Source organism: Excalfactoria chinensis, chromosome 1 (assembly GCF_039878825.1).
Source record: "Excalfactoria chinensis isolate bCotChi1 chromosome 1, bCotChi1.hap2, whole genome shotgun sequence".
Classification (NCBI taxonomy): Eukaryota; Metazoa; Chordata; class Aves; order Galliformes; family Phasianidae; genus Excalfactoria; species Excalfactoria chinensis.
In genome coordinates, this window is record NC_092825.1 from 14,807,519 (window position 1) to 14,823,434 (window position 15,916).

The 15,916-nt window shown below is 36.0% G+C and overlaps 1 protein-coding gene across 1 annotated transcript in view; it reads left to right on the forward strand.

Moving 5' to 3' along the window:
* Positions 1-15,916, forward strand: part of TBC1D22A (TBC1 domain family member 22A) — a 152,643-nt gene that overhangs the window by 26,693 nt on the left and 110,034 nt on the right. The window contains exons 6-8 of the mRNA XM_072357216.1: positions 2,079-2,207; positions 3,078-3,140; positions 6,719-6,833. Of these exons, the coding sequence (XP_072213317.1) occupies positions 2,079-2,207; positions 3,078-3,140; positions 6,719-6,833 (307 nt within the window). The remainder of the gene's footprint in view (positions 1-2,078; positions 2,208-3,077; positions 3,141-6,718; positions 6,834-15,916) is intronic.

Below are 15,916 nucleotides of genomic sequence, written 5' to 3' on the forward strand. Positions count from 1 at the left end.
TATGGATTTGAAGGATGGACTGTTTGATGGATTAGGTAGTGGCTGGCTGGATGCAGCCAAAGGGTTGTGATTAATGGTTCTGTGTCAGGGTGGAGGCCAGTCACAAGCTGTGTCCCTCAGGGGTTGGTCTTGGAATCAGTGCTCTTCAACATCTTCATCAGTGACACAGGCGATAGCATCGAGTGCACCCTCAGCAAGTTTGCAGATGACACCAAGCTGAGCAGTGCAGTTGATACACTGGAGGGAAGGGAAACCATCCAGAGGGACCTGGAAAGCCTGGAGAAGAGGGCCCATGTGAAGCTAATGAGGTTCAACAAGGCATATAATCAGGTGCAGGGTGTTTCACTTGGGCCAGGGCAATCCAGGTGTTAGTACAGACTGGGCAAAGAGCCCCTTGAGAGCAGCCCTGCAGAGAAGGACTCGGGGGTCCTGGTGGATGAGAAGCTGGACATGAGCCAGCAGAGCGTGCTTGCTGCCCGGAAGGCCAACTGTGTTCTGGGCTGCATTAGAAAAGGGGTGGCCAGCAGGAAGAGGGAGGTGATTGTCCACCTCTACTCAGCTCTTGTGAGGCCCCATCTGCAGTATTGCATCCAGGCCTGGGGCCCCAGCACAGGAAGGACATGGAGCTCTTGGAGCGGGTCCAGAGGAGGGCCATTAAGATGATCAGAGGGCTGGAGCACCTCTCCTATGAGGAAAGGTTGAGGGAACTGGGCTTGTTTAGCTTGGAGAAGAGAAGGCTCTGGGGAGACTTCATTGTGGCCTTCCAGTACTTGAAGGAAACATATAAACAGGAAGGGGAACAGCTGTTTACAAGGGTGGACAGTGATAGGACAAGGGGGAATGGTACTAAACTGAGACGGGAGGTTTAGGTTAGATATTAGGAGGAAGTTTTTCACACAGAGGGTGGTGACGCACTGGAACAGGTTGCCCAAGGAGGCTGTGGATGCCCCATCCCTGGAGGCATTGAAGGCCAGGCTGGATGTGGCTCTGGGCAGCCTGGTCTGGTGGTTGGTGACCCTGCACACAGCAGGGGGTTGAAACGAGATGGTCATTGTTCTCCTTTTCAACCCAGGCCATTCTATGATTCTATGAGTGTTACTAGTATATTCAGTTTATGTAACAACAACACTTAATAGCAATGGTAATTCCTTTCTTAAGCTGACAAAATGGTCATTTGAGACTGTTTTGAAGTCACTGCAGGTTGTGAGCCTAGAAATAGAGATCGAACTGGGCAGAAGAAAATGAGAATGGATTTTTGTTGGAGGATGGGATCTTCAGATAGACTGGAAATGAGTTCATTGAAGGACAATTCGGATATACAGTTGCATTAAGTACTACATATAAGCTGCATATCTGATATACAACTTCCTTAGTGTGACTGGACCTTGTGGAAAATAATATTTATAAACTACTCTTAGTAAAGAACTAAGGCAGTATGTTCTAATGAGCTTACATCCAGGAGTCCAGTTTGTGCTGAAATATTTCATAATCTCTTTAGATGAAAAGGAAACATGTCATTATTTTATTATCTGAAACAGTGAGTTAAAGTAGCTCGAATACTTTAAAGCTTTTGAATAAATTCACCCTTATATTATGATTTTAACTCTAATTTAAACAAATATATTTGTAAATGTATATCATTCATACTTTAAAGCAACTCAGGTATGTATTTTATTGAAAAGTTGAATAAAATTCCTCAAATAAGGGCCTCGTGGGGATGCAGGAATTAATGAAGTCATGTAGCTTTACATTTCTCTGAAATTATTTGTTTTGAACTTTTTTTACTTGGAAGGGGAAGCATCTCAGAATTCTTGATGAGACATTGCTTAGAAAGATGAAAAACTTGAAATATATTATTAAAAAAAATGTGAGTTATTTTTTGTAAGGTCTTGGTTTCTGAACTTTTGTGTTCAGTTACAATGATTAGAAAACTGATTTCCTGAGTTATTATTCAAACCAAAATAGGACTGCATTGTACTGCATTTGTTCATTAGCTTTCCTGTTGCATATAATCCAATGCTAACTGTTCTTTTTGTGAAGAGTAAGGTCTTTTTCATTTCTTCTTTTTTATTTTTCAGGGTTATCTTCCTGCAAACGTGGACCGAAGAGAAAGCACTTTACAAAGAAAGCGAAAAGAGTATTTTGCATTTGTTGAGCAATACTATGACTCCAGAAATGATGAGAGTCATCAAGATACCTATAGACAGGTAAAACATCTACTGAATTACCTTCTACCTATGTTAAATCTGTTAAAGAGCTTACAGGGATTGTTTTTGAATTTTACTATTGTATTTATTTATTTTCCTAAGCTTCTTGATAATCAAATGGTCTATCAATTGCTTTCCTACATTTTGGAAGCAAAGTTAAGTCGTTCTTGTAATATGAGATATTTTGGTTTGATTCTTAAAATAGTACATTTCATGTAATGTTAGCTTTTGTCCTGCCATGCTGCATGGCTATACCATTTACTCTGTTCCATTTAAGATGAATAGAGATTTTAAAGCATTCATTTCTTCTGGCCCTCCTTCAGATGGCTGAGAAGATAGTATAGCATTGACTGTTCTTTACTGTCTCCATATTCCTGCTTAAGAAGTTGAAACTGTATGATTTGTAATTAGTGTAAGCGTGTCCAAATTTGTTGCCTCCCCAGATGAGTACATAACTTTATTTCAAGTTTTGTATCAAATAATTTGCATCTCCAAGTACTGACCTAATCAGTCAGCCTTACCTTAGGCTTCCTTAGGACAGATTAAATGTGTGTTCAGTAATGTCAGTTGCACATGGCTTTACACAAATGTATGTTGTTAGTCATAGCTACACCGAAGCAAGGATTAATAATAGTATAACTGTAATTTGCAAACAATCAGCATTGCTGTAAGGGTCTTAAAATGTGAAAGGAAAGAATGGTTTCTTTTTATATTTTTTCCCAATTAGTAATTTAAATTAATAATGATGTTATCCATAAAATACTGATACAGTGGGATTGTAACTAGTAGTGTAAAACTGATTTTTCTTTTTGTTATTTAAAAAGTGCACTGTTGGCTCTTTTTACAGTATTCTTGCTTCTGTCTAATTAGATTCATATAGATATCCCGCGCATGAGTCCTGAAGTTCTAAGACTTCAGCCCAAAGTCACAGAGGTAAGAATTGTATATAAATAATGTGAGATTTTTATTTATTTTTATTTTTAATGAACTTAATATCACAGTATTTATGGGTGTGTGTTTGGAACTGATTCATAGCATGGCTCCTGTTTTTCTGTGTACCTGTCAAAATTCTGGAAGGTCTGGAAGGATGTATCATAGAGTATCATAGAGTATTCTACTTAAGAAATTCTCTTATCTTTGAGTTTAGGAAAAATTCATTTTGAATTTGACGTTGTATGGAAATAAGTTATTATTAGATATTCCTTTTACTGTCAGTTTTTTTTTATTTTTATGGTAGTTGTGTAGATTGTAGGATGGGGGGTATTTGATGGTATGAAGCACAATGGTAATGCTTGAGTGAGGAGCACAGGAGTTTTTCACAAAGAATTTTTCACACAGAGGGTGGCGACACACTGGAACAGGTTGCCCAAGGAGGTTGTGGATGATCCATCCATGGAGGCATTCAAGGCCAGGCTGGATGTGGCTCTGGGCTGCCTGGTCTGGTGGTTGGCGACCCTGCACATAGCAGGGGGTTGAAACCAGATGGTCATTGTGCTCCTTTTCAACCCAAGCCATTCTGTGATTCAATGGATAACATCCCTTGAAAGAGGAGGAGTGAGTTGTTGAAGGTCTTTTCACATATAGTTTGATTGAGTCTGTTGAACTTCTCTGTTGTAAATACTTTATTTTAAAGATTAGTGACTCTAAGTGTAGGTTTAATTAATGTGAATAGTCAAAATTCAGTAGTCTGTAATTTTATGTACTTTCAATTCTAGTATTGTCTCCAATGGAATTAGGTTGAAGTAGGTGGTATATACCTGTTTCCCATCTATGCTTGCATTGTTTGGGAGAAGTAATTTTGAGGAAACAAGATTGAAAATTACTTCATTATATTTTCTTCACCTCTTTTATTGGTTATTTAAAGAGGAATAAAAAGTGAATTCATAGACCTTTCTTGATTAACGCTTTGGGGATTTTGGAGTTCCTCATTTGTGGCAAAACCCACAAGAAATTCAGAAATCTGCATTTAAGCTAATGGATTCTTCTTATGTATATGAATACAGTTCTTACTGTTATCATGAATGAGAGCTAAATTCAAAAGAGAATAATTGATTGGTAATGACATCTCCTGAGATGTGGTGGTTCATACTAGAAAAGTAATTCCGGTTTCTGTTGCTGGTTTGGAAATCAAGAAGGAAACCTTTTGGGAAAGTGACTTTTTTTAATGAGTACTTTTTGAACACAGTGATGAACACCGTATAGAAACTTAAATCAGGCTGCCTTTAAGGTATTCAATGCTCATTTTTTGTGATTCAAAGCCGTAAATGAAACTTCATGAAAATGAGTGGGAAATTGAAAATACTATTTTGGTGCTTATTTGTTGAATTTCTGATTAGATGCATTTGAGGATATTAAATCTGGTATGCCAATTACTAAGTGGTCCTTGCTGCTCAATAATTTACTGCTCCAAAACATTAATAACTCTCCCTTTACCTTAATTTTCATATCTGGATTTTTAAAATGCTGTGGAATCCAGGGGTGTCTCGGTTTGAAGTGCCATCTGTATAAGTTAGCTGATTCCGAAGAAAAGGAAGGGAACGTTGGTATTGCAAATCAGAAATTGACTTAACCCGCCTTCTTGAAAAGCTCTGCTTTTATCATTTCTGCCATGAGTGTTTTGATAGGTTTTTTTTCCCCTCATTATTTGTGTATTTTTGAACCCCCACTACATAAAAGTAAGAGTTTCTAGGTAAGTAATAAGAATCGTGGCTAATGAGAGCAAGGGAATGCTTTTGAGAAAGCACAGCTGAATGCCTCTTTTTCTACCTTAACTGTTTCCCAATACTGAAACTAGGACAAGCAAAAGAAAAAAAAGTCTTAATGTCACTTCCCACTTGTGTTTAAGCTGGATGGTTCCCAGCACAATTCTTAACTATTCTCTTACATTCTCATTGATTTTTATTTTAGATGTAGCTGTAATGAATCAGATGTGAGCTGCATTAGGGCTTTTGTTTCGGTACCCACAGAAGCTTTTGTTGCTGTTGCTTGTGTTCATTGTTGTGTGGATATACAGCACTGTGCTCTTGTGTGTGCCAGGGAAAGTAGGAGCTGGCAAGTTAAGGGAAGTTGATTCTGGATGTGTGTGGCAGGAGGGTAGAAGTCGATGCTTGGAACTGGCTTTCAGAGGGAAAAATGCAAATGTGTTCCAGCTTCAGGTGGCACATACAGAAGCCTGTAATGGATCTTTCAAATACCTGGTTTTGAGTCAGATATGCCTAATCATTTCCTTACCTGGAAATGACTGTAAAAGGGATTTGATGCTAAAGAGTAACTTCTATTTAAATCCAATCTAGAATAATTAAATTCTTAAGCTAACAGATGCTTGAAGTGAGATTGAAGCCTACATTTCTGTTCATAAACTAAACTTCCTCTCTTTATTGTGTCCATTCTGGGTGGAGCTCTCAAAGCGTGAGCAATCATTGATTCCTGGGTTTGTAGCAAACTCTACTCAGTCTCCTCAGGGTCCTTACAAATTCTCTCAGTTTTATTAGTACTGCATCATTCTATTAAAACTGATGTAGTCCTTTTCTTTGGTGACCTCTGGTGCCTCTGCTCTGCTTCTCTGCCTGTCTGCACTCTTCTTTTGTTTGTTTGTTTTACCAGACTTTCTCCACAAGGAGTGAACTTTCTCTTTGTTTCACAAGGTTGTCCTTATTGAGTACTGATAATCAGGGCAGGGCATGGTGTGTCTTTCATGGTGCTACTCATCTGCAGCCTTCTGAAGCAATGTGCTATTTTCAGAAGTGAACAGTTAGGAGATTCAGTCTGTCACAGACCTACGTTTTGGTGGACATAGATGCTATGATTGTTCTGCTTCAAGTTCTTTTCATCCTGTCCATCCCATAGTCAGATGATGTAAGTTGTGGCCACTGGAGCTTTTGCAGTTCCTAAGAAAGATGTGGTTCAATGAATTTAGGGGCTGAGGTTATGTGATAAAAGGTTGAATTATTTCTACATTTTCTGATTTTTTTTTCTGATGTTTTATTAATTGGTATATGTTCTTCTGAAGTCTAAACCTCAGTGCTGCAGTATTAAGCAAGCATAACTATTAAGGACTTTATTTTTTGGCATGTTATTAAAAAAATTCTGATTGTCTTAAATACTACTTTCTGTTACTTAACAAGTATGTTATTGTACTAAGAAAATACTTGTTTCAAAGGGATATATGATCATGAGAGGATGATTTAATATTTCTATGAAATGAAGAGGAATTTTTTATCACTGGAAAAGCTCCAGTGAGTAAGTGCTGCTCTATTGTAACTGAACTACATGCAAGTCTGGTTTTAACATATACTAATACACTGAAAATGCTTATTTTTTAAAGTAACTTAGAAACATAATTAATGTTGCCAGTTAATTATGAATATAATTGTTGATGTATGCTTTTATACGTGTGTTACTGTACTTGCAACTTTGTGACATCAAATCTGTCGTGAACTTTTCAAGTGTCTTGTTTAAAATGTGCTCACCACTTGGTAAATTATCTGAGAGTTTCTTTTACTCTTTTTCAGATCTTTGAAAGAATTTTGTTTATTTGGGCTATACGTCACCCAGCCAGTGGATATGTTCAGGGCATAAACGATCTTGTTACTCCTTTTTTCGTAGTCTTCGTTTGTGAATACATAGGTAAGATTTATCGTAATACTGATTTACAAATTGGTATTGGCTTTTGGAGCAGCACATTTGTTTTAGTATGAATAACATTTTGGAACAGTTAATTAAGGCATAATTTGGGACATCTTTATTATAAGTATTTTTAATTATAAATCTGTATGGTTCTTTTAAAAATCTGCTGAAGGAGCGATCAGTTTTTATGTGAATACTCAGTGGAGTTCAGGATTCTTTCAGATACTTGTTGAAAAAGCCCCCCAGCCAACTACACACCGCACCCCTTAAGGCTAACCAAGTACTCTAAAATGTTCTGTAGAATCTGCAGGTGGAGGAGTTGTCTTTAAAGTCTTAAAGTTGTCCTTTAAAAGGACAGTCCAGCACTTGCTTTCATCTTTATTTTTTAACTACAGATCTGGTTAAGAAGTGCCCCATTCACCTTTCTCTTGATCCTTTCTTTTTCTTTGATGGTTTAATTTTCTGTTTCTCTCTGTTTAGCTGTATATGGAAATATACTTTTTTTTAGATTTTTTTTTTTTAGGAAGCCAATTAAATGCTCTTCTCTAAGTAGCACATTATTCATATCTTCTATTTATGAATTAGCATTTAAGTCTTTATGAACATTAAATGTATTGCTGATCGTTAGCAGTAATGCAGTTGGCATTTCACGACAATAGTTTGTTAACAATTTGAATATTACAACACATATAAAAGGCAAGGTTGAATAGTTAAAAAAAGAAAAAAGGCATTGTTAAGCCAGCTTGAATTAAAACTGCTTTCCTTCTGTTTCTATTTGTCATACACTCATATGATATCAGTGCTTATATATGAACGAGCAACATGTTATCTTGCTACTTCAGTGAGACTGTTTACAGTGGATTCCTCATCTTCTGCTGTCTGTCCACAAGGTACCCATTGGTGTCTTAATCCAGATTGATTAGATTTAATGAAGGACAGCTTATCCTTGAGTGGATGAAAGACTACCCATTTATTCATTTGCGTGGCAACACCTCTTGCATTGTTCATTTCTTATTTCATAGGGGGACATTTCATTGCTAAGCAACTAATGAGAACTACTGCTGCTTACTCCCTAATCATCTCTTAAGCAGGATAGGGGCCCACTCCTGAGAGTACTTGCAGTTTCTGCCTTTTCTTCCCTCATTTGACAGAAAATGGAAATGTTCTTAATGATCCTAAAACAGTAGGATCTCTAGTAGACTTTAGGGTTGTTAATTGAAATAAGAAGCTCAAATGAGATGTGATTAGAGAATTGATATTCCATGTTAAATAGACCATTTAATTAATATAGTAAATAAATTTGTCTTTACCACCAACTTACGTTTGGAAACCCTGGTGACTGTAAATGTATTTGCCAGCTTGTCAGTATACCCATATAACGCAGCATAGCTATATCAGTAAGTTTTCACTGAAGCGGCTGATAAAGGTGAATACCTCTGCAAAGGTGTAAATCTCAGAAAGCTATATTCTAAAAGCTCAATTAAAAGTTCATATCTATGCAGGGAGAGCAATACTGAATTGAACGTGTTTTGTTGAATAAATAAGTGGTCCTGCCAAAATGCTAACAGCACTTATTTTCAGTGATATACAAAGTGATTCCAAGATTTGTCTTTAAAAAACCTTTTCATTTGAGTCTTTAAAATATAGCTAAGTTGTACTGAGCAATCCATTCAAGATAGAATGATGAGTGCGCATTTTACTTAAACTTGAAATATGGATGTAAAATTTATGAAGTAGCTCAAAAATTTTGAGGTATGTGGTAAAAATTTATAGCTGTTCAAAACTCAGAGTATTAATTTTGTTTAGTTTAGATAGGAAACATGCAACACTGTGTTTATGTGTAGCAAAATGGTTAGCTGTTCATGTATTCAATATTTACTTTTGATTTTTCTTTTGTTCTTATTTTGGGCTCCGATTTTTAAGTGAGTGTTGTTGCGTACCTTAAATTGCTTTGTTTATTGCTTTGCTTTGTTGTTTTTGTCTCAATTTACTGAAACGTTTGTGTTGCTCTTCTGAGTCCTGATTCATCCTGTTGAAATAAAAAAAAGGGACAAAAGAGATTCCAAAGGTTTATTAAAGATTAACTGCAAGTTATTATTGTTAATAATGCCTTTAAAATAAGTCTGCGCTGATTAGGCTATTTCACGGTATATCCTGTTTAGTCAACTATTTTGTTGAGATAAAAGCCCTGCTTATTTCATCTTTATGACAAATGTGAGAGAGACGTTAATCCTTCATCTCACATCACAGCTGTGCTGTGCTGCAGATGTGCAAGCCTCTATTGGAAGTGTCATTGAAGAACTTTTGAAGATTGAAATACCACGTATAGGAGCGATAACTTATTTGCATAGTAGCTTATTTGTCATTTGAATCTGAATGCCAAAAAATAGATTAATTGATCTTTTTATAAGGATCAAAGTCAGATATTATTATGGATAAATTTCAGCACGTGGTTTCTCACTTTTAGAGTAGGTTGAGTGGCTGAATGTAGGAACTGAATTATTGAATGCTGAAAGTATTCTTACGCTGCTGGAAAGGCTGCATGTATGATGAAAGAGTAACTTGGTAATGTCTCATTAGTTCTCTGCTCTGCAATAAAAGCGGAATATTGTAGCATTTTCAGCAAGATAAAACTGTTGTCAAACCAAGCCAAGAGAAGCATAACTGCAGATAGAGAACATTTTAAAGAAGGTAGACCTGCTGCTTCCTGCTGGAACGTGGCAGACTTAAGATTTCTGGCATAAATTAGGAGAAGAATTAATTTAAATCTTAGGATTTTTTTTTAACATGATTTTATGTGTTGATCCAATGGTTTAATGTTGGTTTCTTTTTTTCCAATGAGAAGTGCTAATAATTTGTGTGCTTATTCTGCTGTGATACAGCAGTTTCTTTGGGTTTTCCAGGGTTGGTGGTATGGGAAAATTATTTCACGCTCAATCCTAACTTCTTATGTGATACAGAGCTATTATATTCTATGATTTTAGAACAGATGCTAATTAATTTCAAGGCAATTTTCCTGAAAGAAAAGAATTCTCAAAAATATCAACGTTATGTACAAATTGTTTATGTCAAACTGAATCCTGTCCCCTTGGATGCAGGTCTAGAGGCATTTTTTTGTTTTGTTAATGTGCTAAGATCCATTATCTGACTGCACCTTGTTCACTGATGCAATGTGAACAAGAAAATTTTACACTGGTTTGGGTTTTCTGTTTCAAGCTGCCAGACATCACTCTCTTAGTACACTTCTGTGTTACTTGAAGTTCCTGTTGTGTGCTGTTTCTAAATTTTCCTGTACTGCACAGTGGCTTGTGATTTCTTACTCATGGAGTCAGATACGTTTTTGTTGCATTTAATATTTCAGTACAACCTGTGCATTTCAGTAATTCACTGGGCCTCGTGTGTATGCCTAGAACCACATGGAGAAACTGAATTTACTCTGCATCCACACAGAAATAAGATCAGGGGAATAACCACCATAAGGATGTGTCTCAGGCCGTTGCTAAATGGGGTGGCTGCCTAAGATTACTTTGCGACAGCTAACTGTTGGATCAAGAGGAAATCAGGAGTTAATAGCAAGTCAAGAGCAGAAAATGAACACTGTTGTAGCACTTCATCGTTTTATATCACATAAAGAGCATCAAGAAAAATGAGGCTGCTGAAGATTGGAATGATGCTCAAGATCTTGCCTACAATTTTCTTGCAATAAAGGAGCTTAGGACAATTTGATGATGCTCACAAGAACTCGTGAACTGAAAACTTCAGAAACAGTAGTCTTACCTCTGTAAGTATTTTTCTTGTAATCTTAAATCTTGCATGTGGTTTGGTACCCGGTGTTTTTATAAATCGATACATAGGACTTCATGGAGTAATTTTTTCAGGCCTAAATTGTAATGGGGTTGGACAGGGATTTAGTTATGGAGTATCATTACTGTGTGAGCATACAGGTTGACTGATCCTGTAAAAGCCATCATCTGCCTGCATGCCCTTCACTTTTATTCCCTTTCCCTCTCTTATATTACAGTAAGTCTTCCTGTCTTTACCACAAGAATTCATACTGATGTCACCTTCTTTCATTCCCTTTTAGTATATTTGCAGAAAATAAATAATAAATGCAGTTAAATCTGTTTTTATTTTCCATAGCTCATTGAGCACTGTATCTAAAATTATAATTTTCATAATACGATTGAAATAATGGTTCCGAGCATTGCATCATGGCGGAATCTGAGGTAATTCCTCAGTATTTATTTATAGAATGAGAAAAATTGTGAATTTGCTACATACGTTCTTTCCAAAAAGAAGAGTTGTAATTTTTATGTAGTAAATAAATCTGTCTAGAATGTATGTAAAATTGAATTTCTGACTGATGAGACATTAAGCCATAAAGCAAAGGGTGTAACCCCAAAGACTCCAGGTAGCTGTTAGGAGATTTTGCCAGTTTTGTTTAATATGCATTCGTTGTTTTCCTTACAAGACCAAGCTGAAACGTTGCCCTCTGCTGTATGTAATGTGAGACCATTAAACTTGCTTTATAGACAACTAGATCTTTGATTCTACCAATTTACTTGTTATTGGAGAGTTGTGTGTTGGGGTTTGATATGATAAAATGGAAAAGATGTTATGTATGTCTAGTTACTGTATGAACTACAGGCCTATAAGTAGATTAATGGAATACTTCCTCCTTACAGACTGTTCATCAGATTGGAGACTGGTGGAATCATTCTCTTCATGTTTACTGGGAAAGAAATACTTGCCAGAACAGAACTCCCAGGAACTTGAGGAGTTTCTCAGGTGTGAGAAATGAAAATAATGCATTTGCAATTTCTGAAAGTCTTGTGATTATGCTGTTTAACAGGCTTCCGATGTTGCAGTGCTTTTCTTGGTTGTTTGAATAAATATGTTTTTGAACCATGCTGTACTGAAGTGTTTTTATTCATACGTTTACTTGAGACTTTTATGAAATTTATGAAGCTGTGATTTATGAAACTTTTGCAAATTGAATTTGCATAAAGGCACTGGTGTGAAACATAATTGACATTCTGACATTTTATTGCTAGTTGAAAGTATTAAGTAAATATTTCCTTACTCTTTTCTTATTGTGAAACTTCTGTGGAAAAACTATAAAACTATTCCAAATATTTAAATGGCTGTTTTATCATGTAAAAATTCAATGCACGAGTTCCATTTAATCACATTAAATTTTCTACCCTTAGATCAAATCACCAGTAATGTAGTTTCCACATACAAAAGTAGTTTTTAGTGCTGCTTCCTAATAGTTTCTATGATGTTTTAGAATCATATTCATGACATTAAATGAAATTGACTGAAAATATCGTAAACACAAACAGCCATCTTTGGAATACTCCTTAATAACTGAATGAAATATTATATATGATTAAGGGGATGGGAGGATGGCAGCAACAAAGAGTGAAGAAAGCTCACGAATAACTGTTTTCAATTCAATGACAGCCCAGTTTCTATGGAGTCTCCCCCTTGGAGATTTCTAGAAGCCACCTGGGTGATGTGGTTGGTTCTGGGTGTCCCTGCTTGAGCAGGGGTTGTTCCAGATGCCATCCAGAGGTTCCTTACAATCTTGGCCATTCTGTGATTCTGTAATTCCATCTTCTGTGTAAGCTCAGAAAGCATCATATGCTCAATTCTGTACAGATCAGCAGCACAGTCACCTCACTGAGGTGAAACTTTAGAATTACCTCTTAACTTCTGGTGCCTTCATGTAATATAAAACTCTTAGTGTATACATATGTGCTATGTGATATATATATTTATAAAATTGTGATGTGACACAGAAATTGTTCAGCATCATCTAAGCTTACTTTCAGGAAAATGTTGCTCACTTTATCAATTATTAGGAATATTTTCCTCGACTCTCACCCTGTTTACGTGCTGATATACGGATCTGTAAATGTATTTTTGAATGTGATGCAAGTAGGTGAAAAGGTAGAGGCATGTGAATAAAATAGACTGGATTTGAATATGTTTTTGTATGATGTTGTCATTTTCTTGCTTTGTTCTATGGCAAAGGTTGACAAATAAGCAGAGACCTGTGTTTGTGCCTGCTTATGGGACTGAGGACTTGATACTTATATACCTCTCCTGCCTATGCTGTGTGACAGTGTTGACTATAGTGGGAAAGCAGCTGGAAATGTTTGGATGCTACAATCCTAATGGTGTTTTGTACCTTGCTAAGAAGCCTTTCTGGAGCTCAACAATATTTGATCCTGTTTCTTGTAGTTTGGCTTGTTCTGCTTAATTTAGGAGCTTCCCTGAGACCTTTTTCTTCCTTATATAATTTATTTCATATTACCTATCAGAGTCCTCAGTTGGAATTCAGCTGTTCTTTTTGTTTGGAGCATACTAATGGCCCCATTAGTCACTGCAGTTCTTAGACTGATGTTTATGGTCCTGTTAGAATTCATCCTTGTGAAGAAGCAGTCTATTCTGAGAAGTTGTAGTCAGTTTTAAATACATGCATATCCTACTGTGATTCAGAATTTATTTTTCTCATTCATCTATTTAAATTTCTCTGAGGTGCTGTAATGAAAAAAAAAAATAAAGCAACCATGAAGTTTTCTTTAGGAAAACTACATTGTATCAAAGGAAAGGGTTTTTTGTTTTGTTTGTTTGTTTGTTGTTTTGTTTTTAAAGATATATGGAATTAATTTTTTTGCAATTTAGAAAGACCTTCGCTTTCTTTTGGCTATTGGCTAGGTTATATTTTTAAATTATTCATCTGTTTTTATGCATGTCTCACTCAAGAAAAATAAACCATACGCAGTGTTCGAGCCGTTTTCTTATTGGTATATAATACAATTTTTCAGGCATAATTTGGCAAAGAAATCTTACTAATTTATGTTCTTCTGTTTAGTATAACCAAGTAGGAGAATCTGTGTGAAGACCAATAGTATTATTTGAATTATTTGACACCTAGCAGTGTGTGCAGATTGAGCAGCCCTGCATGGTGAACACTTCATTCTGGCTTAGAGTTTCAGATTTATTCATGCAGGTGTACTCAGAAGTACAGTTGGGGTTTTCACCCGGCTATGCACTTCGTGTGTGGCTTGCAAGAAGTAACGTTTATTCTCTAGCATCTTTCCATTGGTACCAAATGCATGAGTCAATCTGTCTGCATAACCTCTCTCTGAATCTATTTCAATCAAAATGAGATGACTTCCTTTCTTAATTAATTTAATATTAGCTAGTTGTACCAACTCAATTAGAGCTCCTGTTATTTCTTAGGAGTGTAGTAACCTTCAGAGGGCTGTGTGAACTCAATTGAATGATACGTGCTGTAGAATTCATCTTCTTCCAGACCCCATTTTCTATTTCAAGAGGTTAATGTACTCTGCCTTCATTTCATTGCTCTTTAAACTTAACAGGGGAGCTGCATATTTGAGTAATTCCAAATCAAGTTTAGTTGGACTGAAGTGTGTTTCTTTTCATATGGTTTGATTACTGTGCTCACCTGGGCTAGTTGTTGTCAAAATGGGTAGTTTTACTTGCTCTTTTCCATCCCCAAACATGCATTTCTGTTACCCTTCTTTGGTCAATATTGGTTTTTCTCTAACACAGTGAATCTGTACAGCTAAACTGGCAGGAAAGTAGCCCTGTAATAAAATGAATAATTTAAACTCAGAGATCAGAGATGAATATCAGTGCTGGTGTATGGATGTTAAGGAGGAAGAGGGTAGCAAGATCCCTGTTTAATGCCAGCTTACTCTTGGATTGTTTTAGCTTTTTCATAAGCTGTGCCCCTGTAATAAATATTTGTGAGTTCTGCTTGTTTTTCACTTAACAAGTTGGGAAGCATTCTTAAAAGTATTACTAGGTGCAGGTTATGGTAGGGTAACCTGCATTTCTAGTATACTTTCTTTCCATTTCTATCCTTAATGGTCTCTGTTGTTATTACAATAGACTGTTCTCTTTTTACAAAATTAATCCTTCTCATACTCTTTGTTTCAATTGTTTTCACACTCTTAAATTTACCATCAGATTTCCAAGCTAATTAACAATCAGAAATGGCTGCATGGTCTGTGTATGTAACAGACTTTTTTTGGAGAAAAATTTGAGAGTGAACAAGTATTTGCTATTAATTAGGATAACAGAGTGCTGTGAATATAATATATCAGTTTCAACTTCAGAGTAATTAAAAAAAATGAAGAAATGCACACATATTCTTTGTCCTGCTTCCTCTGAAAGTCTGTATCTTTGTTTTGACTGCTCAGAAGAAAAGAGCTTTCTCTTTTGGAACTTCTTGAATTGAGTAAGATTTACATATAACCTTACTGTTCAAGATCCCAAGGTCACATTTGTACCCCAAAATCTCCTTGCTTGAGGCTTCAGCTCTTGTAGATGTTAATTTCTGGGCAAAATGAACAGACCTCTATGCTTTCAAAAAGAGTCTAATCTTTTCCTTCCTTCTTTGCTTCTCTTACCACGTGTTGAATTATTTTTTGCTGGTACTTCTGATATTTTTCATTTGATCTGTATTTTTTGATAGTAGTTTTTTATTATTTCTGTTTATCTTTGTAAGCAAAGTGTTTGAAGTCTCATTGTAGTGAACAAATGGAGAAAACTCCAGTCAACTTCATAATTCTTCATTAAAACAAAATTCAAGTTCTTGAAAATCCATTTGCTCACTCAGTTATCATGAACTGCACACGCTGGATATTGTGAATGAAGTGTAATAAAATATACTCTTTAGTGTCATTAAGGAAGTATACTAGTAATAGTGCTGTGCGTTCAGCTTATAAGAGTGTTATTGCTGAGAAGTGATGTGTTCCCTTAACATCATTTTCTGCTGGGGTAAAATCAACTCATTTTAAATAAAAATTTTCTTCAGCTGTCTTTTAAAAGGTGCATAACCATCTGAAGTTGAATAAGCCTAATTAAAGTTAGATTTTTCTGGCTGTGGTTAACAGCTGCTGTCAAAAGTGAAATAAAGACGACATTAAAATTATCTTAATAAGTATATCTAGCTACTGAATTGCCTGTTATTTTTAGTTTCTTACCTGTGAGAAAATTAATGTTTTGGTAATGGCATTCATTGCTCATAGCATCATGTGAAT